At 37.9% G+C, this 27,340-nt stretch overlaps 1 protein-coding gene across 1 annotated transcript; it reads right to left on the reverse strand.

Moving 5' to 3' along the window:
- Positions 1–400: 400 nt before the first annotated feature.
- sypb (synaptophysin b) lies at positions 401–19,041 on the reverse strand. Its single transcript, XM_023288109.3, has 7 exons — positions 18,950–19,041; positions 17,479–17,544; positions 9,555–9,679; positions 7,650–7,848; positions 7,357–7,548; positions 6,945–7,249; positions 401–2,527 (listed from the first exon to the last, which is right to left on the reverse strand). Exons 1-6 carry the CDS (start codon positions 18,965–18,967, stop codon positions 6,968–6,970), a joined length of 882 nt encoding a protein of 293 aa, XP_023143877.1. The 5' UTR covers positions 18,968–19,041; the 3' UTR covers positions 401–2,527; positions 6,945–6,967.
- Between the last annotated feature and the right edge of the window lie 8,299 nt (positions 19,042–27,340).

Genomic DNA, 27,340 nt, shown 5'->3' on the forward strand with positions numbered 1-27,340 from the left:
TTAAGGAGAGGAAAGAAAACGTTTTAATCAAAACCACTCTGGGTCTAACCACAACCTGTTTTGTTGTGCATTGCAGGGTCACACTAACCTGCAAACTCACTCACAGCCTGAAATGGTGTTAACTACCTGCTGTACATGGAAATATAGGGCAGTAACAGAAATATCACAAATGGCATTTTAGAACTCACTAATAAAAATGTACCATCACTAAATGGTCCAACCCTGATTTAGCGCTACCACCTTAAGATTTCAGCACATTTTTCTGCATAATTGTGGCATTTACTTTTTTATTTTCTGATACAGGTATTTAATAATGCTGATAATAACATTCACAAACTTTAAAAAAAATATACCCAGTGTACATTAAAAGACAATAAACTCTTATGAACAGAAACACACCTTTTAACCTTCAACAGAATAATTTCAAGTTTATTTCATTTTGTTTCACATGGATCCCATATAATAAGAATACACCAGAATTTTGGAGAGTCTTGGATATTTTTTTTTCTCTGACTTATCATTATCATAAATACTAATATGAATACATCATACACAATAAACACAGCACTATCCAAAGGCGTAGAGAGTATCACAAGACATCATTCACCACTAACAACAGAGTATATTTCGTTTCAGCATATTTATAAGAGCTACAGTGAAAGAGAAAGAAAGAGAGAAAAAACAGAGTTTAGGGGGTACTAGAGGAGGAAAGAAAGCCAGGTGCTTCTACACGGCCTGAATCAAAGAACCCTGATTTTTTTAAAAATGACTGAATCAAAAGCTGTACAATGGACCGATATACTTGGAGATGGACAACAACTCATTCTGATGAGGACTGTGGAAGCAAAACTACCAATCAAGACACATCTCTTTACCATTTGGCAAACATGATCTCGGATATCCAAACAGAGAATTGGCAGTCAGGAAGATGTATCTATGTAATAATAATTATTGCAGTACTTACTTTGTGCTTTGAGTAGAATAAAGCAGAGCTGCAGTGCAGTATGTGCTATGCACTAAGCACTACGGTGGATCAAACATACCAGGATATTTACTGTATAGTCTAAGACTTTCCTGCAGCTTTTGAGCCTCAGCCTCTTAATTATGTTTCTGGATGCTTTGGGATATAAGAAGTATAATGCATGCAGTAAATCGGCTTGCCGTCAGAAATAGAAGAGATAAAGAAGGTTTGAGGATGCAGGAAACGTATATATGGAGACATATTGTTCAGACTGCCTCAATAATATGTAGTTACCATTGGCATGACCAAGGTCTTTAAAATTTAATAGACTTTGTTCTCATTTACCTACAGTTCATGTTAATGTGAGTATGTATGTCACTGATTACAGTGTGATAGAAACACCAGTTAAAAAACTATATAACTCTGTCTTACAACTTTCTGGACCACATAGAAGGCGATCAAAAACAGGACGAGGTTCATCGACAAAATTAGTTTGATGCCATCACATAAATCCAAACGAATAAACAAACACACGTTGCTAAAACGGTTGTTCACTGCCCCGATTCACACACTGATAGCACTACAGCGGTTTCTGAAACAGCACAGCAAATATGAGATGCTACCATGCTCACTAATTTTCTTATCTCTATGCATTTTTGATTTTTATACATCAGTGTATCACAACAATTCATCCTCTCTCGACAGTGATATTTGATGGAAAAAACATATAAAAACATAAAGTTGAAACAACCTACATACAACCCACTGTCACCACTACTGTTACTATATATCACTCTTTCTCTGCTCACTTTTTATATAGATAATACTCTTCTGTTTTCCTTTCAACACTTATCATCTCATTCTCAGCAGCCTTCACCCCACAAATTAAATCCTGTTAGTAATGCTGATCAAATAGAAAAAATAAAATTCAAAAAGGATGTTCAGATTCTGAGATGAGTAACTAAAAACATGACTGTGGTATGAATAGTTTAAAGGAACTGAAGGGCAAAGGCTAAACTATGTGAGCTCCTAAACAGAACCAAAGTAAATGCAATTGAATAACTCTGTGCTCAACATTTGTTGTATAACAACTAATATGGAGTGCACAATTATTCAACTGTGTACATATAATCATATATATCAGCATGTTGATATTTACACAGCACAGACAAATACATTCTCCCAAGTTAAATATTACTACAATATTTTTTTCTCCATAAATGTAAGTCTTTTCCATCACAAGATTTCTCTTAAATGTTCATCAACGAATGTTTTGGTATTTGTATTCAAGTTTTTCTCGTATAACCAAACAGACAATCCTCTGTTGTCTTCTACAGTTAAATACATCACGAGAATAAACATCATGTTACAGCAAAGACCCATGTTCCCTCCCTCACCCCACATCCTGCCTCCCCGGTGGTGATCCCCTCCCCAGCCCCGCCAATGTCTGCCCTCCATGCCTCCCTCCCGCCGCCTGTCAACTCACAGATACACAAACAGACAAACAGAGGAGTGTGGAAATGCAGGTGGTGGTCGAGAGCCACACTCCGAAATCACAAGATCTCCCTAGGAAGAGGAGAAAGACACAGAAACAGGAGAGAGAATGAAGGAAAGTGTTAAATATACAGCAAATGTAGTGTCAGAAGAATCACATGTTGCATATTTAAACACAATTCAAGAGCTTTTCAGACATGCACTCTTTTTTGTTAGTCCGATGGCCTCTGAATGCTTCCATGTCTGCACCCTGGTACCTTTTTCAGAATATTACACAATCTTACACACACAGCCAGCATATTTTGAGTGGTGGGAAGTGATTTGAGGAAGGATTTTTTTGACATTTCAGCACCAATACTGGTCAAAAATATCACATAGACTGCAAAAGAAAAAGTTCATGTGCTAGAATTAAACAACACACCTTTCTCATTCACTTTGCTCTTCAGTTTCACATCTGTTGTCAACTGCAACGTAGGATTGTGTAACAGGTCGGATGAAAGAGACTCACCAATACTACATGTAATCTGGGTTTTAACAAAACACTAACAGGGGCTGAAGTTTAGTTTGCGGTTTCCAGCTGTACATAGGAGTCTTTCCTCTGAGTTTATTAAATAACTGCAGCATCAGACAGCAGCAGGAACTTCATTAGTTGCTTTTGATTATAAATAATCCCTGACATAGAGACAGGCTTGGTCAGGATCCAACAGCAGGTCACACTGTGTACTTCTAGTCACATCAGACACAGAGTCACGCTACATAAACTATAGTTAAATCCTTTGTTACATAGTGGCATTCCTCAGGTTGAGTCCTCACAGTTGTCGGAATATTTTTTTTTTTTTACTGTCGTTAAGCGCTAGTTAGATTATTATCACACAGTGACAGAATTTTTAGTGTTTAGGTAATCACAAATATACTAGGCTAATAATTATTTGACAGTTTGATAAGCTGCTCTTAGTTTAGATTTAGTATTTTGTTTATAAGTGTAATGCTATCTATTACACATCTCTTGATTTACTGTTCAATCTTGCATGTATGACAAATATCACACGCTCTCTCTGTCACTGTGGTAGATATGTGTGAACGAAGCTGCAGGGAACATTAACACAGTATTGCCGTGTGTCTGAATGATAGAATGCCGTCACTTTAACTGTTTGATGAAACAGCAACGTTACGCATCTCATATGTGAAAAGGGTTCATGGCTTAAAATAACGTGGGATTAAAATATGGGATTAAAAGATGATACGGACACTGGCTGACTATTTAATCATAGTAACTCCAAGAAATGAAAATGACAATGTATATCACAACGTTTATGTAATATATTGTTTGGTTAAATTATACCAGTGTCAAATTCTATGTGTGTAAAGACAGTAGAACAAAAACTGAAAGATCTGAATGTTAATGGCCTTTAAATTACCACCAATTTATTTACAATTTATTTATTTACAAGTTATGTTTTAAAGTGTTAAATTCCCCAAGTGTGGGTTTTGTTGGTAGATCCATCATTCCTGCCACCATACTGCACAGGGTCAATTGATAATCCCAGACTATGCTGTAGGTAAGAAGTATCTTGGAATATTTTACTTCAGCTATTTAAAGTTAATAAGCTAAACTAAACTGAATATCAGGTAAGAAAAAACACTGTACTATAAAGTAAATATTATGTGCCCTGGAGCTTATATATTCAACGCCGAAATACTTTAAGATTTGTTTATCAGAATATCCATCTGCACAAGAGGAAAATATTGTACAAGAAAAACAATTACAAAGCGGACCGCGAGGCTTAAATTTTTGCTTTTTCTCAAAATTATAAGGAACATTTTACAGACATCTGTCCTTAGCATACATGCAATGTGAGTAGCATTATGTTGGTCGCTTTAATACAGTGCTGCAATGAACGGCAGCAGCCAATAACATAACTACATATATATAAATATCTTCACCAAATATTGATTCCAGTGTTGCAAAAGTCTGATTGGTCCATGGAAGTTTGTAACATCCACGTTTTCCTGTTATACACCCTAATAATAATCAAAACTCTTCTAACTTTGAAAGATTGTTTTGTGCCATTCAAGGTAAATAGCTGATACATTTTCAAGTAAACTGCAGGTATTGTGTACATACAGAGAGCAGAATAAAGCCACAGTACAAGGTAGTGGCTTCTGTTGTGTGAATACAGTATGATGCTAGACATTTCTATATCTTTCAGGACTGCTGGAGTGCGGTTTTAGCAGGCAGATAGAGTGTTCTACAGCCTCCCAGCACTACATTACAAAGCTCTGTTGTTGTAGTTTTAAGACTTCTGGGGCGTAGTGGAACTCAAGGAGCAAGTAAAGCTGTTGAGAGTACACAGAATACTGTAGCTGGATGAGATCAAAGAGCTAGCAGGGAGCTGTGTCAGAAACTGCTTTGCAAGTTAGATGCTATGTACACTATCCAGCTACCCCTATCTCCTTATCACACAACTACGTCATAGTCCTTTCATCTTTGTCACACAAACACATGTTGTTTCATTGAACAACCACCACTGTCATCGTTTTTTAGAGATAAAACTTATCATTGCACATGAGAGCTTGATTGTAAGGAAAATGTAAATATGGGATGAAAAGGATTATCTATATAAAAAAGGGGGGGGGGGGGGGGGCGCAATATGGAAGTGCCTTAAACCTGCATTCTTTCTAACAGCCAGCAGGGGGCAACTCATCTGGTTTCAACAATAAGTTAGATTGTGTAGAGGTCTACAAGAAAATGATGTTGATTCGTTTCTAATGATTTTATGGTTTCTATCACTTGTTTGAAATGTCCTCCCATAAAGCTGAATGCTAATTTAGAAAATTATGGTTCCATTTAGAGTGAAATGGACTCTAATACAGGGTATGTTTTAAGGTGAGGCTATCTTGTAATTGACAGATAACTGCCATATTGCTGTGCATTCTGTCCTCATATTCTAGATTTTGTGGCAGAAAGAACAAGTTGCAAACACAATCTGGACATATTAAGCAATTAAGCTGCTGTTATTTTACGCAAACAGTTAATTTCAAATCCTGCAGATAGAGAAAGAAAACATTATCATTCTTTTGTAGTCACCTGCAGGTTATAATGTGTGTCCAACATTCTCTCTCTTTTTACTTTTTTTCAGTCTCCACTGACTGCTGAGCAAAACATTTGGTTCTTCAGCTGCTGAATGCTTCACTGTGTTCCCAGGGAGACAATAATTGTGTGTCTAATCAGGTTATATACAGTAGCTTTTTAGTGTTTTTGCTGAAAACTGCATTATGAGAGCAATGGCTGTGCAACAAAGTAGTGAAATTAACAATGGTCTGAGTTTCTCTATAAAACTCAGTAAAGCTTAGTGGAGTTACAGACTTTGAAGGTTCATGACTGGGAGTGAAAATTGTCACATTGTTTTTATATTGTCATTTGATATATTGCTGTAGAAATGTATTGACATATAAATATTAATTATAGTTGCTGTAGGTCCAGCTGGTGCAATACGTGAGTTTCCTCCACAGTCTTTTTGGTACAAAGTCTCTTTTGCATTATTTCAGGCAGTAATTCCACAGATAGTGACACAAAAGAGGGAATATTGTATCAAAATGTCCGTAACTTTGGAAGATACCCAATGTGTTTGGCAAGCTCAGACTGGTAAATCCTCTGACTTTGTCCTCTAGATTCCCCTACATTGTAATCACATTAGATTCGATCTCTTCCTATCCTGTTTGGACAGCAGGAACAATTACAGCCACGCTGCTGTTTTTCTGGTGCTTAAAGTCACATTTATCTTATGCTTCCTAAATGCAGCATCAGAATTTCCAGCTGAGATGACAGAGACTCTGGTAGTAGGGCTGCAGCAAATTATTATTTCTATTATTTATTAATCTACTTATTACTTTTTGGATTTTTGGTGTATGAAATATCAAAAAGATTAAATTCAATTCAATTCAATTTGATTCATATAGCGCAGATTCACATCATCATCTCACAGTGCTTAGCATAGTAAGGTACAGACTTTATGAATTATAAACTGAAAAAGAAAGACAACTAGGGTAAAACCAGATTTTTTTCCCCTTCAAAATGGATGTAAAAGATCTTTTGACAATGAAAATGTCATTTTTTTGGTCTAATATCTCTAGGTGAAATTATTGTCTTTGTTTATTAATATGTCAGTGCTGATCAGGATATATTTAGGTTTTGAGCACTAAAGTTTTAGAAAATCTTAAAATATTTTAATATCACTGAAGAGCACAAGTCATTTGCATGACAGTTATACTCTCAACTCACACTTGCTGATCATGTGCCCAAGAGGCAGCATGTAAAAGGAAACCAAGGACCAAAACTTTGCCATTAGTTAGACTGAATAATAAAAACTGTCATTATACATTCAACTCTTAACTTTTTGTTCAAATTGAAGCTCACGTTAGGTAATGGCCTCCAAGATCTGCATACTATTCAGTCTTGTCCATGTGTTCTGCTCATGTTAACACTCACCATCCCGCTTTGGCTGGGCGGGCTCACATTTGATTAGAATAGGAGGTGGGCTGCTGCTCATAGCCCTGGCTGTAGCCTCCATCCTCGTTGTAGCCTCCCTGCTGGCCGTAATCGGGCTGGTAGCCTCCCTGGGAGCCGGCGTAGGGGTCCTGCTGTCCGTAGCCTCCCTGGCCGAAGGAATCAGGGGCGGGCTGCTTCTCCTGCGATGGGACGTATGTTCCAGCGAAGGCAGCCATCCAGCCGGTCTCCTTGAAGACAAACCACAGGTTTCCTACCCACAGGATCAGGTTGATGAAGCCAAAAGCCTGTGGAGCAGAAAGGAGATAAACATTAGTTCTTGTAGTTATTTACTGCTACTTTTCTCAGATAAACTCATCATATCGTTTAGTTCAGGGAAGCATTTGGGACCTACCACGGAGGTGTTGAGGCCAGAGACCTTGGGATCATAGACCTCACGGCAGCGATTTTCTGGTTCGTCACAGGCTGCGATGAGAGTGATGACCCTCTCTGGATCAGTGGCTGTTTTCACATCTGACAGGCCTTTAGCCCAAGCACATGAAGACACCAGCCACATGAAGGCAAATACCGCCGTCACAACAAAGTCCTGGGGATCAGCAACACAATGTAATCATTATTACAACCAACCACTGCTAAATATCAATCATAAAAGTAGTTGTAGGTTCTATGTGTGCCAAGAAAACTCACAGTCTGGGCTCCCTTGTTGTTTTCACGGTACTTCTCCAGGATGAAACAGTATACAGAGAGGGCTGCCATGGAGTAGAGGAAGGAAAAGACACCGATGGTGACAAAGAACTCAGCTGAAGAGGAGTAGTCTCCGACCAGGAATAGACGTTCACGGTTCCCTCCCTTACAGGTTGGAGCATCAAAGTAAACCTGATGAAGCCTGAAGAGGGCAACACAAAGAGGGAGAAACAGAGAGACAGCGATGAAAAAGTGTAAGAAGAGCTGAGAAAGTATGGCAGATGGTGATACAGTTGTATATGTGAAACATGCTGCGATATCATGAAGGGGGTAACAGTGGTAAGTATGTAGTGCTGCAGTGCCTATAAAAAGATTCACCCCCTTGAAAGTTTTCCTTTTTAGCACTTTTTTAATGCTGAATCGTGATCAGTTTAATTTGGCATGTTTTGACAAGAATTTACCCCAAAAAAGACTCTTTCATGTCAAAGTGAAAACTGATTTCTTTAATGCCAATGATTTAAAAATGTTCAATGTAAAATAAAAGATTACGTATGTATTCACCGCCTACTAGTCACTTTTTAGTAGATGCACCTTTAGCCAAAAATACAGCATTGAGCTGGTGTGAATAGGAACATCTGGAAATTGTAATTTTACCCCATTCTTCTTTAAGAAACTGCCAAAGCTCTGTCAGATTTTTATTGTAGGTGAACTGCCCTTTTCATTTAATTCCAAAGGGAGACAATTTGTATTATGCTTATTTTAAATATTAACATTTTTTTTAGTTTGGGAATCAGGTGAATCTGTTAGCTCATATTTCATTTGGTCTGGCAGAATGCTCCTTCTGCTTCAAACAGATTTCCATCCGGCCTTACCCGTGCCGAGGTATTCACAATCGTTTATATGGGGCAGGTTTATGACACACTTTGTATACACATTTTATTGCTCTAATTGCATGTCGGTTTATTTATTCATTCATTTGGTTGTTGAACAAGTGTTGATAATGCCCCTTCAGAATAAAAAATTAACTGAGAATTTCAATTATAATTTGTGCATTTGCCTGGGGATTTCAATTAAATAAAAATGAGAACACCACAATATTTTAAAACAACATTTTGGGACTTTTTTCTTAAAGTTAGATAGGAAGACTCTCTAATCATGGTTGTTGGGTGAATACGTAGCAACATCCAGGAGATGTTAGGTTGGCTTAGCATAAATACCGGAAATGGCAAAAACAGAACAACTCTTTACAGATCTTAAAAAAATTAAAAACTCTCAGTAGCCTTAAAGTTCTACAAATAAACACTGATTAACCTCAATTTGCATTTTTTTACACTTTAGTAGGTTCTTGTTGATTGTTTGAGCCAAGTTAGCCATTTCCAGTCTATATGTTAAGCTAAACGATTTCATATTTAAGCTTCATTTTTAATTAACAGATTTGACAGTCATATAAATGATCTTATGTAACTTTAAAAAAAGCAATTTTCAAAATGTTAAACCAATTTTTGTACATCCTATTACTTTAGTAGTCTCCAGGCTAATGAGTCTTTTAACCAAGCTAATGGCTGCATAAATTAGGAATGTAAACACGCTAATTTAATTCATCAAGTATATATATTTTACAATTCAGGGACAAACTTCCTATAATTATACAATTCATATAAATGTTGTGAAGATCACTGCCACCTTCATGCACTGATATGATAGGGTGCTAGAACCAATTAAATGTTTAAAAGCCAACTTCCAAATCACATTTTGCTGATATAACTACATACACAGTGTGTACTACTTGGCATAAAACTAATGCCCAAGTGATTAATTTTGATTCATGTACATTTCAAGTTTGTGTACAGTTTTACAATTTCTTTCTCCTTTCTACAACATTGGAGACAGCAACAACATAATACATACCTGAACGGATATTCAAATTCTACTTCGATGCCTAGGTCACTGTCCGACCGGTTTTTACACTCCACGCTCATCTTGAACATGCCAGAGTAACTGCCGCATGTTGAGAAGGCAAAGATTGCAAAGATCTGCGGGAGAAAGGAGAAAAACCACACAGAATATGAGAACTCATCTAAGTAGCCTTTAACTCCTCTTGGACAAATTATGAAAAACAGAAAATGCATGAATTGGTGTATTTATGTCACACATAATTCCTCCATGTCAGTCTGATCACAGTCACATATCGTGGTTGTACTTCAGCTGTGTGGTACAACCACATAAACAAAACTCTCCAGACGAAAGCTGAACGCTGCAGACTGCGCTTCACCACCTGCAACGTCTCCAGCAGACCGATCGAGATCCACCAATCACGGCGAGCTGCTGATAAATTCACACAGAGTGCAAATCAATGCAGCGTTATCACCAGGTTACACAGCAAGGGCTGCACCTGTTGCCATGGTAACCGGCACATTTTTAGGCGGTTGTTGCTTCCCCTGTATTTGCTTTATTTTATTTCTTTTGTGTGCAGTTGTTCAGAGATTGCCTGTTTAGTGCTTCAGATGCACTCTGCTGCAGGCATGAACAGACATGTATGGAGATGAACGCACACACACACTCTCTCTCTCATACACACACACACACACACACACACACACACACACACAGCAGATTAGACAAGTCAGACTATTTTTACCACACCCTCCCGGCACTGCAGGCCAGATCCGATTGGATGGAAAATCCAGCTATTAATCTGACTGAGGTGCTCTACCATCTGTCACCAAATACGCAACTACAAGCTACTGTAAAGCAGCCACAACACACGCAGACGCACACAGCAACACCCCCACACGTGATCTCGTATGCACACACGTACACACACCTACACACACAGACACGTCACTTCTCTCTTAGCTGCAACCCTGTAGTACTGTCTACCTGCTGCAGGCATCAACACACTAAACTATTTACAGTAATCTTTGAGCTAATGTGAGCAGGAGGCTCGTTCGTTGGATTTACGCTCAGCAGCTGCCTAAATCGAGCCTCATTGTGGTCACTTTACTCATCCTCCTTTGTTCCTGCAGGGGTGTTTTTTTTATTTTCTAGTGTCCTCTCTCAGCATCTCAAACACCTTCTGCCCCTGTTGTTTGTAAAAGGCTAATTAACAGGCTTTACCTATCAATGCAAATCACTGTAGATATGACAAAAGAGGCTGCATTATATGTGAAAGGGGAGATGAGATAATGATTAACAACTACAGATTTACAGAAAAGTATAAATGTTTGCTAACTGTAGTGGAGCAGCAGAGCAAAAATCCACCATCAATTATTGAATTTTAATCCTAGAACCCAAACAATATCCGCACACTCTAAATTCACCTTAAAGAGAGGCCATTTTGGTTACATTTTCAGTCAAGGTAGTCTTAGCACTTGTCAGAGTATTATCGAAGATAACAAATCAACATTTAAATCAATAAGATTATATATAAAGTGTGTTTTATGTTGTGTTTGCAGTTTAAACACCAAACCCCAAGAATAACAGCATCAAATGCCGCAGCAGCCGTGCAATTAATCAATATCTACAGCATGTACAGCAACTGCAGTGTAAGCACAGTCCTTAACATAGTGAGCAGTGAGCTGTATGTTTTTCTATAAATATACACCATCCAGCACATCCTGTTTGGTATAACTGCCTTATGGCACTAACTGCTTTTAATATTTAGACTCTTCAAGGTTTTAGTGCTCCCATTCGTATTCTTCCAATGTCCCTCAGAGATTTGAACTGGATCGATATGAAGGCCAACAACACGTGGCCTTCAGTCTTCTTTTTCTTCTGAGATATTTTGGAGAAAATAAAAACTCTCTTTGGATTCTCCAGGTACAACAAGCGTCATTATTTACAGAGTAGCACATGCAAAACTCAATCAAACTGATACGATGAATAGAAAATGGTGCTTTGCTATGCTTACATGTAGAAGAAAAGGATGGATGTTTCTTATACTATGATCCTTTGAACAATTTACTGTTATTTTACAGATTTTTCCTTATTTTTTTCCTTTATTATAGATAATATCTAGTAAAGTCACAGAACATGTTTTCAATTGAATTTTTACCCTAAAGGCAAAAAAAAAAAACAGGTCAAAAATGTAAATAATATCCACACTAAAAATATGTATTTTTACAAGTAGCAGTCATTTTTGGGGGTAAAAATTCTTCTTCTTTTCTTTTACTGTATTCATATCTGCAAAAAAATATGATTATTTTACAGGTAATTGCTGTTTTTTTAAATGTATATTAAGCATTAAAATGTGGTAAATAATTTTTTCAACTATTATTTTACAGATGGTTTTCCTGTTTTGTTCAGTTATAGATAGAACTTAAACTGTCTATATTTTTTACAAAAAAATTCACTCTTTTACAATGTCACCATAAAATTACACCTTTTAATTTACTGTAGTCAAATCAACTAAAAATAGAATTATTTAATAGATATATTCTGTGTCCTGTTGTTTTTAAAGTTTTTGAATGTTAAACTATTTCACCATTTTTTACTGTATTGTTTCTGGCACCACCGCTTCCAGCTTTCATCATTTACTTTTCTTTTTTTTTAAACAGAATTTAAATTTTTTAAATAGTGTAGTTAAATATATATGTATGCAATGTTGCATACATTCTTAATTAGTTTTACTGCCGGATGAAAATGTAGCTTTTTGGTCATCCTTACTGTATCGTGACATAAAAAGCATGGAAAATAAGTGCAAAATACACGATCATTAGTGCTGTCAAGTCTGCGTATACAAACATAACAAGACACGGACGTAAAGAGACACCACTGAGAGTCTATAGCCACACTAGCAGCTCCGTACGACTGTATTTAGGCACAGCAGCTCTATGAGCTAAATGCTAATGTCAGCAGGTATAATGTTTACCATGTTCAGCATTTTAGTTTAGTATGTCAGCATGCTAACATTTGCTAAATACAACTAAACACAGAGGAGAACGTGTGGGAGTCTCATTAGTTTGGCCATTACGCAAAATGCTTAACAAATTAATATGACAAGTAAGGGGACGACCAAAGTTATTACAGTTCATCATGGGGGACGCATGAAGGTCGACGCTAAATGTTAAGACCATAAATGTCAACCTTATGGAGGAAAAGTCACGGAATCACCACCTAGTGTTACCAGCTTCCCACAATGTGTACAATTCAATATTGATCCCTCTGATATTTCTTGAGATATATGAGTCGGAACCAAAGCAACAGACCGAGTGGCACTGCAATGGCTACAGCAGCACCACTAGCCTGGATAAAAATCAGCATTTGGAATGTAAATGGTAGGCCCCCCGAAGCACAATTAAGAGCTGTACTTTTATGCCGATAGATGAGTGGAAGGAGAAGAGGAGTGGGACAGGCAGGCTGAGAAGAGAAATGGTGGCACGCTGAGTGTTAGATGCCATGGTAACACGACTGGCAGCATCACACAGCGAGGAGGCAGAGGCTGGTCTCTAGCCCTCCTGGTATGCTGGATGCTTGTCAGCTCTTCTGTGCTGAGAAGATTCACAGTCAAACGATCTGTCTCTTTGTCTCTCAGTAAAAACCGATCCACAAATCAATGAATATACCAACAGTTAGCCTGATCGATGCCGGAATTTTGAGGCTATCCTGTGAAACTAAAACTTCATGTTTCTAAGCGGAAACAAAATAACATTGCCAACAAGGAAAGATGCTGTCAGGTGTTAAAGAATGTGCACCACACATCTGTGATAAGGGTGGAACCTCTCTTATAGCTGCTGTACTGTTTATGTAATAGACGTACAGGAAAAAAAACCATACATATATATATAAACATGCCCAAAGCACAAAAGCACAGAAATAAACACAAGCTGTGTAAGTCTTCACCAGAGGCCCTGGAGTAATAACCACACAGAGTGTCAGAACCACAAAAAGCCCCCTGAGCTACAACAAAACCAACAACCTTTATTACACATTAGGGGCTACGCCAAAGTGAATAAGACTGCTACTTCATGTTCTCACAAACAGCCTTTTTATGCTCGCTGAGAATGAGTCAGAACAGAAATTCGAATGCAGATTAAATCCAACACAGCAGCAGCGTCCTGTAGCAGCAGCGAGGCAGGAGGCTGGCTGTGCGGCTGCGCTCCACATCAGCTGTATTTGGGAACTCAATGTCTCCCAACATCCATCAAATCTGGGCTTTGTCAGCACTGTTCCCCAGAGACAAGCGGAGGGTGGGGTTGGGGAGGTGGGCCAAGCTACATGACTCACACATACAGTACACTGTTTTAATCTCACACATGGAACCAAAATGGTGCTCAGAAGCTTGCGCAAGATCGCACATTCCCAGCCCACATATTTAAACTGGTCCATTTCCAAACACTCTCATCTGCTCAGTTCGAATATGTGAGAATGAAGACAAACTGCTCGCTCTATGTACTGTGCTCTGTTAAAGCATGAAAAGGTTTGATTCTTTTCTACACAAGCATCTTTTTCTGCTCTAGAATCTGCAAAACTGCGAGTTCTGGCTCCTCTCTGCCCTCCTAAAAACAGTGTGTTGCTGCTAATGCATGCCCATATTAATCCAGAAACAGCAGCAGCTCCAGCAGCTCCTCCTCTGGCCTGACACTGAGGCACGCAGGCCCTCTGACAGATGATTCATGGGCCCTGGCCTCCTGAGCGGGGCTCCTGATTGGTGGTTGGCTTGCAGTGACCCAGGCAGGCAGTGATGAGGTGTTGGCACACTCACACAGCTCCAGGGAAGGACTACAGAGTCATGCAGTACACTCATGCCTCTGACTGTTCCCCAGCATTTCTGCAGAGCCCATTACAGTGTGGAACTCTGTCAACATCTGGGTTGCGTTACGTGAGGCTGAGAAGCAGGGAATTATGGGATGCACAAACAGGAGGGGCACCCTCTGCCCAATTCCATCTGTTCACTCCCTCCCAAAAATCACTGCATGCAAATATTTAATGATCGATTATCAGCAACAAAGTGCTAATTAAAACCTGCTTAAGGGATAATCCACTTATCAAAATGATTGCTATAGTTGCTGACTTATCATTTAGTTAATTGTTTAAACCCTAATTTGGACAAATTTACCAAAAGAATTCTCAGTTTTCATTGGTAAAACCATATATGGATTTTATGCATATATTTAACGATCCGTTACCATCAACATGGAGCTAATTTACACTATATTTTATGTAAATTAGCACATTCTGAGGCAAATAATTTGCACATTTCCACATTCCTGCACATCATGAATATTTATATTTGCTACACTCCTTGTTTATTGACTTGCAACACTTGGTTTCTTTTAAAATCTTTGAATCCTTCTTAAAAATGTTCTACCTGTCAAGGTCTGCTGTTATGCACCCGTCAAATTCCTCTGATATGAAAACCTATTTGGCAATAAAAATGATTCTGATTGAAATTAATCGGCCTCCAGCTAAAATGCAATGACTTCGCCAATTTTGTTATTAAGTGATTGAACAGTTATCAAAAAATAGTGAAAAATACTCATTATGGTATTTCTCAACCTAAGGTGACCTCCTCTTATATATTGTTTCATTCCAAAATCTGGTCAGATGTCTAAACATTTTTAGTTTACTGTCATGTATGAAAAAGAAAAGCATTAAATTAATGCATCTTTTGAACCAGAACAAATAAAATGTTAACTTAAAAAATGACTAAAATGATGCACTCACTAAACTGGGTGCTGACAATCAATCAATTAATCAATTAATTGTCGTAGTTCTAGAAATGATTTAATAATGCTGACTGGCTTCCATAACATGATATTTTTTAAATGTAACTCTTTACATGTTCTGTCTTGCCTTTCATTTTGTGCACAAAAATGTATCAAAGGTGATAACATAACGTAACATAACCCAACATCAGGTCGTTGTTTATGTTTAGCTGCAGGGCTTACATGGGTAATTAGTACCTCTACTCCCACCACTGTAATGTCCCAGCTGTAGACAGAATAAAAGCGATAGAGCAGCAGCGCTGTTACCCTGCAGCCTCTTCACTATGAGCATCCTGCTGCTGATGGAGGACAAACATTGTGTAAGAATATCACAGATTGTGTGACTTAACCTTACTGCGTAATCTCTTAAAAACTGAAAAAAATGTACATAATTATCCAAAAATGTACTCATTATTTCACTGTTTACGCTTTGAATTGTGTTCGCTATCAGGCTGCAATAGTGAAAATGAGCTCATCACAATTTAATGAAGTCATCTCATTGTTTGTTTTGATACTCAATTTACAAAAAGGACAACAAAAGAAGCAAATTAAGATTCTGATATACATTTTTGCTTGAAGAATGAATTCCCCTGTGAGAATAGTTCCCATAGTTGCTGCTTGCTAATCTGTTATTGGTCAGATTTTTGACTATGTGGAATATGGGTCATTTTCTCCCCTAAACAGAACAACTTTAAGCTATAGACACAGAAATGTTACAGTCCTTGAGCTAAATGAAAATATTCAGTCGTTCTACTTATAGAATGATGATCCTCTCTGCAATTACCTTGGAAAAGAGATCTCTAATCTCAGTCTGGTTAAATAAAGGTAAAAGAAAAACAAACTAAAAAACTACACTGTAAAACCAAATCTGCAAAAAATAGTGAAGCTTGGCCACCAAAAATACTACTAAAAAATGGAAAATAACCTTCTCAGTAAAATAAAGTAATTCTCCATGATTTAAACACTGTTTCTAGTCTTAATCGTACATGATGTGTATTTTTTTGACTTTTTAATGGTTATTCTTCATTTAATCTTATATTTACAAGTGCATAAACACTTCAGTTATCTAAAAGTATGGTTGAATAACATTATAATGCAAATAATCAGGCTTCAAAAGTGCCATGATTAGTCAGCTTTTACTAGGTACTTTCATGCAACAAATCTTGTAAAAAAGTATATTAAAACACTGTTGGCAAATTCGTTATGTGATTTCAGATTGCAAGAATGCTACCATTAATTTTGGATCATGTCGAGTTTTTACATGTTACCTTCCATAAAGATGCAGTATTTGACAGATCTATAAATAGCACATCTGTGCATAAATTTCATAAAATTAACAATGTTGTTAATCAAATATTTATAAAAAAATTACAAACATGATGCTTACATTTTTGGGAAATGTCAATTTCTACATAAAAACCTTTATAAAAATCTCTGTATTTCAAAAAATGCAAAAGAATTTGTAAAAATAAAGAAAAAATCGTAAAATAAATTAGATTTTTTTTTTACAGTGTAATAAATGAAAAGCTTTGCTGCTTTATCATCTTGTGGGAAAGACTGCTCATTAGAATAATACTATTAAAAAAAGAACATACTACACGGCACTAGCATGCAGAGGTCGTGTCCTCCGAGGAGAATTTAACAAATTGTCATTATATTCCTCAGTGGACTGACACAGTGCTACTACCACCATGATGTAATACATCCTGCTGGTGTCTCCTGCTCAGGCTGCTGGGCCTCAATCCCCAGAACCATCAGAGGCTCCTCGGTGATAAACATCTGCTATTATTACTATTATTTAAAAACAGCAACTTAAAGAAGAGTGACTAGTGAAAAGATAAATAAGGATATCTGACATTGAACCCTCCCGAGAGAGGATTCAACTGTGAGCCTTTTCCTCTAAGAGTGTATCCATTATTAAGCACTAGCAGCTTTATGACCTCTGCAACATAGAAGGTCATACGTCTGACAATAAAATACATATATATACAGACATATATTTATATACAGAAGAATAACCATCTGAGCTTGGAAATTTTCATTTGTAAGAATAAAATTTTATGAAAAAAATTCAGTGAAACTGATTTAAAACAGACACCTATTTAAGAGTAAAATAGCAGACTTACCCATTGTAGAGCTTTTATGAATCCCAAAGGTTGCTTGAGTATCGTGAACTGCCCTTGGGCCACCAGCTGCCAACACAACAAATCAGAAACAGCAGTTTTTTAGCATTTTCACACTGGCTTTTAGCTCTCACTGTGTGAACTCAGAGCCTCTCAGTGGACCAGGCGTGATGATATGATGATGCTGATTAAAAACATAAAACCAAATTAGCTCAGCCTCATGGCCCACAGGCTGAGCTGCTCTACTGCTGGCACCTGCAGGTGTTTGTTATATGGCAACAATCTGCCAGTGAATAAAGGGAGGAAAACTGCCTCGGCTCGTGTCTTTGTGCACTTATGGGCTGCTGTAGTAGAGCAGAATAGTATTTTTTGATACTGACTTCAAATGCTCTGGTGTGTGCGTGTGCATGTGCGTGTGTGTGTGACTGCGAGCTCCTTCCAGCATTACAATTAGTCAAAGCTGATTAACTGTTTCCCTGCTGCTGCACACTCCACAGCGCTCATTTTATTTATTGATGAGAGAATCCTGCGATTATCACTATTATTAAAATTATTTCCTCCCGACTCTCTCTCTCTCTCTCGACTTGTCGAGGCAAAGAGGAGGTTTGTGCGCAGGTGAATGCGGCACCGCAAAGAAGGCGGCGTGTCCCTGCGTGCATCAATAAATGGCCGCACAGGAATCAGCGCCAGTGATGCTGGTTCACTTTCATCCTCGTTGTTTCCGCACATCTGTGGATGCCAAACATCCATATTAAGCAGATGACGCATGTACTGACAGAATTCCTGCCCCTCACCGAAGCTCATTTGACTAGGGGGGGAAAAAAAGAGCCTCGGATGGCTTTTGTCACTGAGCATTCAGCTCCGTGTGGAGACGAAGCTGTTCGTGGCCACGGAGATGCAGGAGACCGTCCTCAGATCGGCCCTTTACTGCGGCTATCTGCAAACACCGAGGCCCCCTTTTGGAAACGAACCCGCCTTTGTTATCGTAGCAACAGCGGCCTAATTGAGACGTGAACGACGTGAATCAATTAGATCTCTGGAGATAATAGGTGGAATAACATCGTCTCCTTTGCTTGGCTAAATGTCATTGCTGCAGCAGTCTGTGGACATCCTACACATTTCTGGACCGCCAGCGGGCCGCGCTCTCACATCGACTGCAGCAGCATCAGTAGTGAGGAAAAAAAAAATGTCCAGTTACATGGCGCTCAGTCGTGCCTTCACCAAGCTGCATTTTTAAAATTGTTATTTTTATTTGATTTTTACACAAACGCATAAATTCGTACGATTTCGACTCCAAGAGCTCGAGAGCCCTGCGTAAAATCCACTAAGGTCGGCGGATTTCTAGCAAAAAAAATATTACAATCTCATTATAATGACGGCGCTCGACACAATAAAATGAATCGCAGTAAATTAAAACATCCGCTGCTCGTACAAATAATAATGAAAGAGACAATTTGCCCCCTCAAAGCCTTACCTGGTTTACAACATCCATCTTGGCCGCTTACTCGCTGATAAGAGGATCAGAGGGGCGGAGGGAGGGAGACGTCTCATCCGGAACAGCCCAGGGGAGGAAGACGCCCAGGAGGAAGAGCCGGGCTGCGTCACGAGCTGGGGTGAGGACGTGTGAAGCGTAGTGACGTCAGAGCGCGGAGTGGACACGAGCCGAGGCGTGTGTCCAATCAGAGCGCGGCTTTATTCTAAGGCAGCAGCAGAGATTTATTTATTTATTCGCCTCAGGGAAGAGGTGGTGATGGAGAGAGGAGGCTGTTCACGCTTTAGTAGACAGAAGGAGATGCAAAGGGCCGAGGAAAAAGGTCGGCGAAGGTTTGCGAGCTGCTTCCAGTCATTAAGAGGCAGCACGGTCGGCCACCATCAACCACGCAGCTGCTCATACGAGGAACATGTTCTCCCTTCTAGTCGACCCTGTAGGCCAAACTTATTTGAGAAGCTGAGGAAAGTTCACGGAGAGTTCACAAACACGCACATAGAATAATAATCATTATAGCCTACAGTTCTACACACTCATGTACCCTGTAAAAATACCAGAAATCAACCAGCTGTGGCCACCAGTATTTTACTGTATTTTTTACAGTGTTACACCTATAATTTACCAAAACAGTTATCATAATGACAGCGTAATATTGACTGTTTAATACTGTAACCACTCTTTCCAATAATATAATGTATTTATCAAACGTTGCCACTGTAATCTATAATTCTACAGTTTCATTGTAGCAGACGCTTTCATCCAAAGTGACGTACATCTGAGTAGATACGACAGAAGCAAGGATCTAGTCTGGAGAAAACAACCTGGATAAGTGCCATAGCAATCAACATTAACTTTAACTATTTTTTGAAAAACATGTACCTGAAACACTGCAAACAAAAAAAAAATGATCAAGGATAAGGGTAGGTACATTCTTCTGGAACATTTACAGTCATGGAAAAAAATGATTAGACCATCCTTTCTTTCCTCAATTTCTTGTTTATTTTAATGCCTGGTACAACTAAGGGTATGTTACCTGAAGAATACAATGAACACGACAAAAAATGCAACTGATTACATAATATTTTATGTCCTATTTGACATGCTTAAGCTTAATTGTATTCCCAGGGTATGTAAGAGGCCATTTCATGTCATAAGCAGCACTGCACATGCAAAGGTCTAGAGTGGTTTCCTGCTTACATTCAAGCCGTAGCACAACTCAGAAGTTGTCAGCTTTCATATAATGCATAAAACAAAAGAATTATGTGAAGCCACAAAGACTGCCATCTTGACACTGCTGGAAACTCGCATGAGTGAGAAACAGGCAGCAAAAAAACTGAAGACCTCCAAGACAGCCATTCATTACACTAAGAAAAAACAAGCCGAACATGGTTCTACCAAATTGCTAGCTGGTCGCGGCAGGAAACATCTTTCTACGACATTCCCACAAGATGACTGTGCACCCATCTGTTCCTGTGTCAGGAATCATCATCAGACCTCGAAGAACCTTAAAAATGAGTGAACACTGTGGAGAAATATGACTTGTTCGGCAAGAACAGTTTGAAACCGACTTCTTGAAGCTGCTCTGAAGTCACACAAGGGAACGGAAGAAGCCCTTCATCAATGAAAGACAGAGGAAAGCCTGGTTACTCTTTGCTGGGGATCACACGGATTGGACTGTTGATGACTGGGCTACGGTTGTCTTCAGTGATGAATCCAATTTTTAGTTGATGTCCACTCCAGCCAACTTACTGGTTAGAAGGAAGCCTGGAGAAGCCGACAAACCAGACTGTATTGCCTCTAAGGTGAAACATGGGGGTGGATCAGTGATGATCTGGAGTTGTTTCAGTATGGGTGGAACAGAACAAATGAACCAGGTCATGTTCAGGGCTACTCTTGAAAACAGTCTTCTTCCATCATGCTGGAAAACTCTTTCCTGCCTCCAATAACTAGATTTTCCAACAAGACAATGCCCCTTGCCACACAGCAAGCTCAGTTAAAGCCTGGATGAAGAACCAGAACATTGGAACCATGCCTTGGCCTGCTCAATCACCAGATCTAAATCCAATTGAAAACCTGTGGAAAATCATCAGACACAAAATGAAGAACCACAAGCCCAAAAACAAAGCAAATTTGTTTGAATTTGTGCAACAGGAATGGGTTGCTGTGACAGCAGAACACTGTCAGAAGCTGGTGGAGAGCAGCCAAGATGCATGGCTGCAGTCATCAGAAACAATGGTTATGCAATCAAGTACTAACTCCTGTGTGTATCATGTGACTAAAACAGACAGGAAAAAAAAACGGAATGTCTAAAAGCACTGTTTTTAGCAGTACAATACCACGGCTATCGATGCAAGAACTTAAGTGATTTTGATTATTGTCAAAAGAAAACCATGGAAAATGTCTAGATATCAGCTGTTAAATTAAAATCTTATGACTGTTTTTTGTTGTTATCATTATATTTGTCCCAACAAAACACCGTTAGTTGTACCAGGCATTAAAATGAACAAGAAATTGAAGAAAATACGTGTGGTCTAGTAATTTTTTCCATGACTGTATTTAAAGGCAGCAATATATGACAAATTGCAGTAAAAAGAAAAAAGAAAAAAAAATGGTCCGTGTCAGGATATCAATGTAATGTTAGCAATAATATAATAATGCAATATAATAATAATAATATAATTCCTATTATATATGCTATTTTGGCTGAACTATATAGTATTATTTATAGTGTAAGTTGTTAAAAAAAATTAACGTTTGTTGTCAAATTACAGAAAATAACTATTGAAATCACAGAAAAAAAATATCAATTCACTTTCATTTGATTTCAAACGCTAAGTGCAAAAAAACAAAAAACAGGCCAAACATAATGCAAATAATGTCCCAATATAACATTATATTTTTATAAATAGTTATCTCTTTCTTAAAAAAAAAAGTTTAACCATAAAATTATACTTTTTCAAACTGTATCAGCAAAAAGTCTTTTTTTAACAGATATTTGTCATTATTTAAAAGAAAAAAATATTTATATCAAGAACTGAAAAATGAGTAATAATTTTTTAACTGTTATTTTACAGAATTTCTCTGTTTTGTTTGCTCTGTTACATTGTAGATATAAGTAATCACAGAAAATAGAATTAATTTAAATGTTGACTACAAGAACAAAACAAACAAAAAGCATGTTGAACAGTAAACAATGTTCAGATCAAAAAATTTTACAAATGATAATTTGTCCTTCAATAATGTAAATCAGCTAAAACATTCTAATTTTACAGACATTTGCTGTTATTTTCACTGTTTACAGTTTTTGAAGGTGACAGTATTTCACCATTTTGTAATGTATTTTTTCTAGCACAATTGCTGACTAATTTTCTCACTTTTTTTTTTTAGCAACGTAAAAAGACCACATGAACGGTTTATCACCCAACACGAGCAACGGCAACTAAATTGTTTTAAAACACACACACACACTGAGATGGTTGCATAAATGCTCTCTGTGATATTTAGCGCACAACAGCTTTACAAAATCATAAACATGTAGTTTTGGTAAAACCACGAGTTTAAGCACCTCACCTGAAGTCACCACTTCTGACTCTGTACTGCTGTCCAACTAGACTCACCTAGAAGTTATATCACTCCAACCTTTGGCCCTTTTTACTCCAAACCACTGCACAGAGAACAAAGAGAAAACGGCTAAAAGTTAAAAAAAAAGGACTTCCTAGCCCAGTTCTGCTCTTTTAGTTGGTTAATTTGTTCCAATAATAAATGCCTTGTGCTTGTTTTGGATGTGTTCTATCTGCATCTGATTAGATTCCAGTGTTTAAATACCTTGACGGAAATAAAAATGCTGAAGTAGTTTCCGGATGCATTAATGAAGTATGGGTCTACTTTACTTATTCATGAAGCAATTTGCTGGCAGTGACAGTTTAATTAGACCTGCAACTGTATTTATTTTGTCTTAGTGCATTTGGTACCTCAAAGTACAGGAAAAAAAAAGCATCCATCCTCCCACCTAACCATCATCATCTGTAACAAGTACATACTTCTAACAGCTTTCTGGGTCCTGTCTTTAAATGCGCACTCAACATCAGATATTCTGTGTTTCAGCACCTCTGTAGTTTTTTGAAAAACATTCAAAGGCTTGTCCCTACACAAATGCTTTTTTGTCAAACCATGACAAAAAAAAGTACAACAGCACACTGCAGTGTAAGAAAGTACATTGCAACCTAGCTGCACTTACTTATTAGATCATTTCTCAGTGAAAATAAACACAAAAGCAGCCTGTATATTAAGTTTAAATTTGTTTAAAACAGTTTGAAATGATGTTGATCTGAAGGTGGATGTCATCAAATATAAAGTAAAAAAAAACAACAAACAAAAAACTCAATACTACCTTCCCAAAGGAATTACCCAATGAATAGAAGCAAAATTTACAGAAATGCAACAAATGTAGTACGGAAAATAAAACTTACTTCCTTTTTTAGAGAGACATTTAAAGAGCCCATATTATGCTTTTTGGGGTTTTTCTTTCATGCATGAAAAAGGTCCTGCAAATGTACAAAACTGAAAACTCCCGCAAAAATGAACCATTCTTTCCACAGAAAGCACTGCTCCTTATCTGCCTGAAACACTTTGTTTGTAGTCCAGGCATTTCTAATGGTATTTATGTACATCACCATGTACCACATTTGCACAGCGCCTGATTAGCAGCTAGTTTGACCCCATTCAAACAAAGAATGAACAGCTTCAGTGCATCCCACATTTATTTACTTTTATTTCCTTATTAGTACAACTTTTGTTGCAGCTTCAACTCCTGTAGATAAAGACTCATTGATGCGGAGTTACAGCGTGTAACCAGTGTTGCCTTGATTGTCTAGACAACCAATCATAGCAGACTGAGCTTGTAACCCTTTGATGCGTAGACCACATCAGGAGATACCCATTTTCCATTGGAATTGGGTCACTTTTGACCCAGGTTATGCATCAAAGGGTTAAGGAAGGCAACTTTAAAGAGACAGGAGCTAAAATGGAGCGTTTCAGACAGAGGTGAAAAGAGGTGCTGCAGTAATGTACAGTATGACAAAAATAATGTGTTTATTTTAATTGTTAAATCATGTAAAGAGTTTTAGTGAAATCCAAAATAAAATTAGAAACCAGTCAATGTGTATAAGATGGGCTCTTTATTTTTTTTGTACAGCAGTTTTACTGACATAAAATAATTTCGTGTTGTCCATCATCTAGTTCTTCAGATCCTGTCCCAGCTAAACTGCTGGTGGATGTTTTACCCACAATTAACACTTTCATAATAATAATAATCAGCTCTACTTAAAAAGTTTTCTCTTGATCAGGATGTAGCAAACTATAGAGAGGCTATTGAACTTTCACTTTACCTCTGAATTTCTTCAACAAGCTGCTGCAAATTCGCTCTGTGGTTATTTGCATAGGAAACATTTTCAGCACTGATTAACCAGCCTGGTCTCAGTCTCTATGTTGTCCTGCTAGATCTCACAGCTGCATCTGACACCATACATCATCAGTATTTTATCACACAGACTAAAATGTGTTATTGGGATTAAAGGAATCACACAAGGTTGGTTTAATTCATTTTTATCAAACAGATTTCAATTTGTTTGTGTTATCAAGCACATGAAAATTAGCCATGGAGTTCTGCTCAGTTAGAACTGACACTTTTCACCCTGTTCATGCTTGCTTTAGACCAGGGGTGGGCAAACTTTTTGGCTCAGGGGCCACATTGAGTTTTGAAATTCAACAGACGGGCCAGGCCAGCATCAGATGGATGGAGATTGTGCAAATTAATATGAATTACATGTTGAAGACATCACTGACAAAGTAAAGATACTCACATTCAGTTTCAGTGGGAACAGTGTTGTTGGTCACCCTTTTTTTCCTCCCAAACTTAACCAGCAGATATGAGAGTGGTCAAGCAAGTCCTGGTGATCAGCATCAGTTTCTTCAAGAAACTTGATGAACTAACGATGCTGAAGCCCTCTCGCTTGTATAAAGTTAACGAGTTTTACGACTGGCTTCACGACATGATCAAGCTGCAAAACAGACTTACAGAGCGCTTCCTGATGGATTATGCAGTGGAGGAAAATCACATCCAGCTCAGTGTTTTCCTCCTTCACCTTATCCTGGATTCTTTTCAGCAGCCCAATGTTTCTTCCTGTCAAATTTGGCGATCCATCCGTAGTAACATTGGCGAGTTTACACCAAGGCAGCTTCAGCCTCTCGATGACCCCAGACATCCTGTCCTACAAGTCCTCTGCTCCTGTTTTCCTCTTCATGGATTCCATGGTCAAAAATTCCTCCGTTGTCTCAAAATTGTCATTAATCCCTCTAATAAAAATCAAAAGCTGAGCAGTGTCTTTTATGTAATTACTTTCGTCCAGTGCTAATGAATATAACTTGAAGGACTCCGCTTTTTCGTTCAGTGAGCTGGCTAAGTCTTCGTGGATTAGTTCAACACGGCGAGTAACCGTCCTGCGTGATAAACTAATTTTTTCAAATTTTTTTCTGCTCTCTGAACACAGGAGACCTGCTGTCACTACCATGCATTCTTTCAAAAGCTGCCCTTCGGAGAAAGGCTAGCTAGCCTTTGCTATTTTGAATGCTAGCAAATAACTTGCCTTCGTGCTTGACTCTTGAATCGTAGTTTGTCGAATAAAGTATTTTGCTGAGTCTGTAAACTGGCTGCTAACCTCTGAGCCGTAGCTGTCCGTTATTGTGCTGACTGGTTGCTAGCATAGTTAGCATGCTTCGTGGAAAAGTGTCGGCTGATATTGTATTCTTTAAAAACCGCAACGGTTTCCTTGTAAATAAGACATACAGCCTTTGAACGGACTTCAGCAAAAAAATATTTAGTAGTCCACTCCTTCTGAAACACTCGACACTCACTATCGACTTTCTTCGATCCACTCCTTGTTACAGCAGCTCAATGCAGTTGCAAAGTGGAAGAAGAAGAGAGAATAAACCAACAAAGGTCACTTGTGTCGGAGTGCGCCATCTAGTGGGGTCAACAGAAACGCCGGGTTCTGCAGGAGAAGGCCAAATGAATGTGGTCTTTACTGTAATTTCGTCAATTCTAATATTGACCAAATTATTTCGCGGGCCGGATTGAAAAGCCCAAAGGGCCGTATGTGGCCCGGGGCCGTAGTTTGCCCATGCCTGCTTTAGACAGTATTATTATCAGGAAGTACTGCAGAAAGTTCCCCTGGTGACACTCAGTTAAATTCATCATTGAAGCCACATGAAACAGATCAGTTAGTCAAACTTCAAGCATCTCTCAAAGACAAAAGACCTGGATGACTTGTAGCTTCTGAACTCACATATAAGTGAAGTCATTGTGTTTTGACCCAAAAATTCAGAAACCGTATATTTACACTGGACAGCATTCATGGCACTGGTCAGTCTGTGTCAGTTCATAAAGAATTCAGCAACACTTTCAGACTTTAATTCAGTCTTCATAAAGTATTAATAATGGCCAAAAGCTAGGTTCTATGAAACTTTTCAGCAAAAATTTGAGAATTTCATATTTTCACTCAGCTGGGAATCTCTGTTCAACATCTCCTGAAATATAATTCCCAGCTTCACGAAGTGTGGTGAAGACAAAAGATTCAAACAGTTAAATATCTCCTGCAAAATGAGACAAATTTAAATGTTCAAATTGATCAACATCTACTGAAGTTAGAAGCCTCAGAAGTGGGTGGAATGTTGGCCAAAGACTTTATTTTAAGTAGAAAATATGGATACATCCATATATATATATATATGTGTATATATATATGTATATATATATATATATATATATATATATATATATATATATATATATATATATATATATATATATATATATACACACACACTTACAGGAATTTTCTGGGGCCCTAATATCAGCCTCTTTCCTCAGTTTTCAAGGGCCAATAATTATTGCCTCTGGTAGAGCAATTTAGTCTTTTAAATTTGCTAGAAACAATTGTCTGTGTCTTCACCAAATATACCATCTGTTGGAGTTATATCTGTGGACATATTGAAGCCTTAAAATGGCTTCTCAGTTGAGACATTTTTGTGGGAGAATACATATGTGAAAACATGAAATTATCAATTTTTAGTACTTTTGTTTTTTACTTTTGGGTCCCAAACAACAAATAAGTAAACTTACTTCTAGGTTGAACTAATATAATTCCTTGTTGTCGCAATAATTCAAGGAAAAGTCTTGTAAATCCAAAAGTTCTGACAGGAACCAGCAATATTTCTCTCATGTTAGATTCACTGTAAAATCCAGAATGGAATTTAAATTTCTCCTCCTCACATACAAAGTTCTTAATGAATGAGCTTGGTTTTATTTTGAAGATCTCA

The sequence above is a fragment of the Amphiprion ocellaris genome, chromosome 8, assembly GCF_022539595.1.
Source record: "Amphiprion ocellaris isolate individual 3 ecotype Okinawa chromosome 8, ASM2253959v1, whole genome shotgun sequence".
Classification (NCBI taxonomy): domain Eukaryota; kingdom Metazoa; phylum Chordata; class Actinopteri; family Pomacentridae; genus Amphiprion; species Amphiprion ocellaris.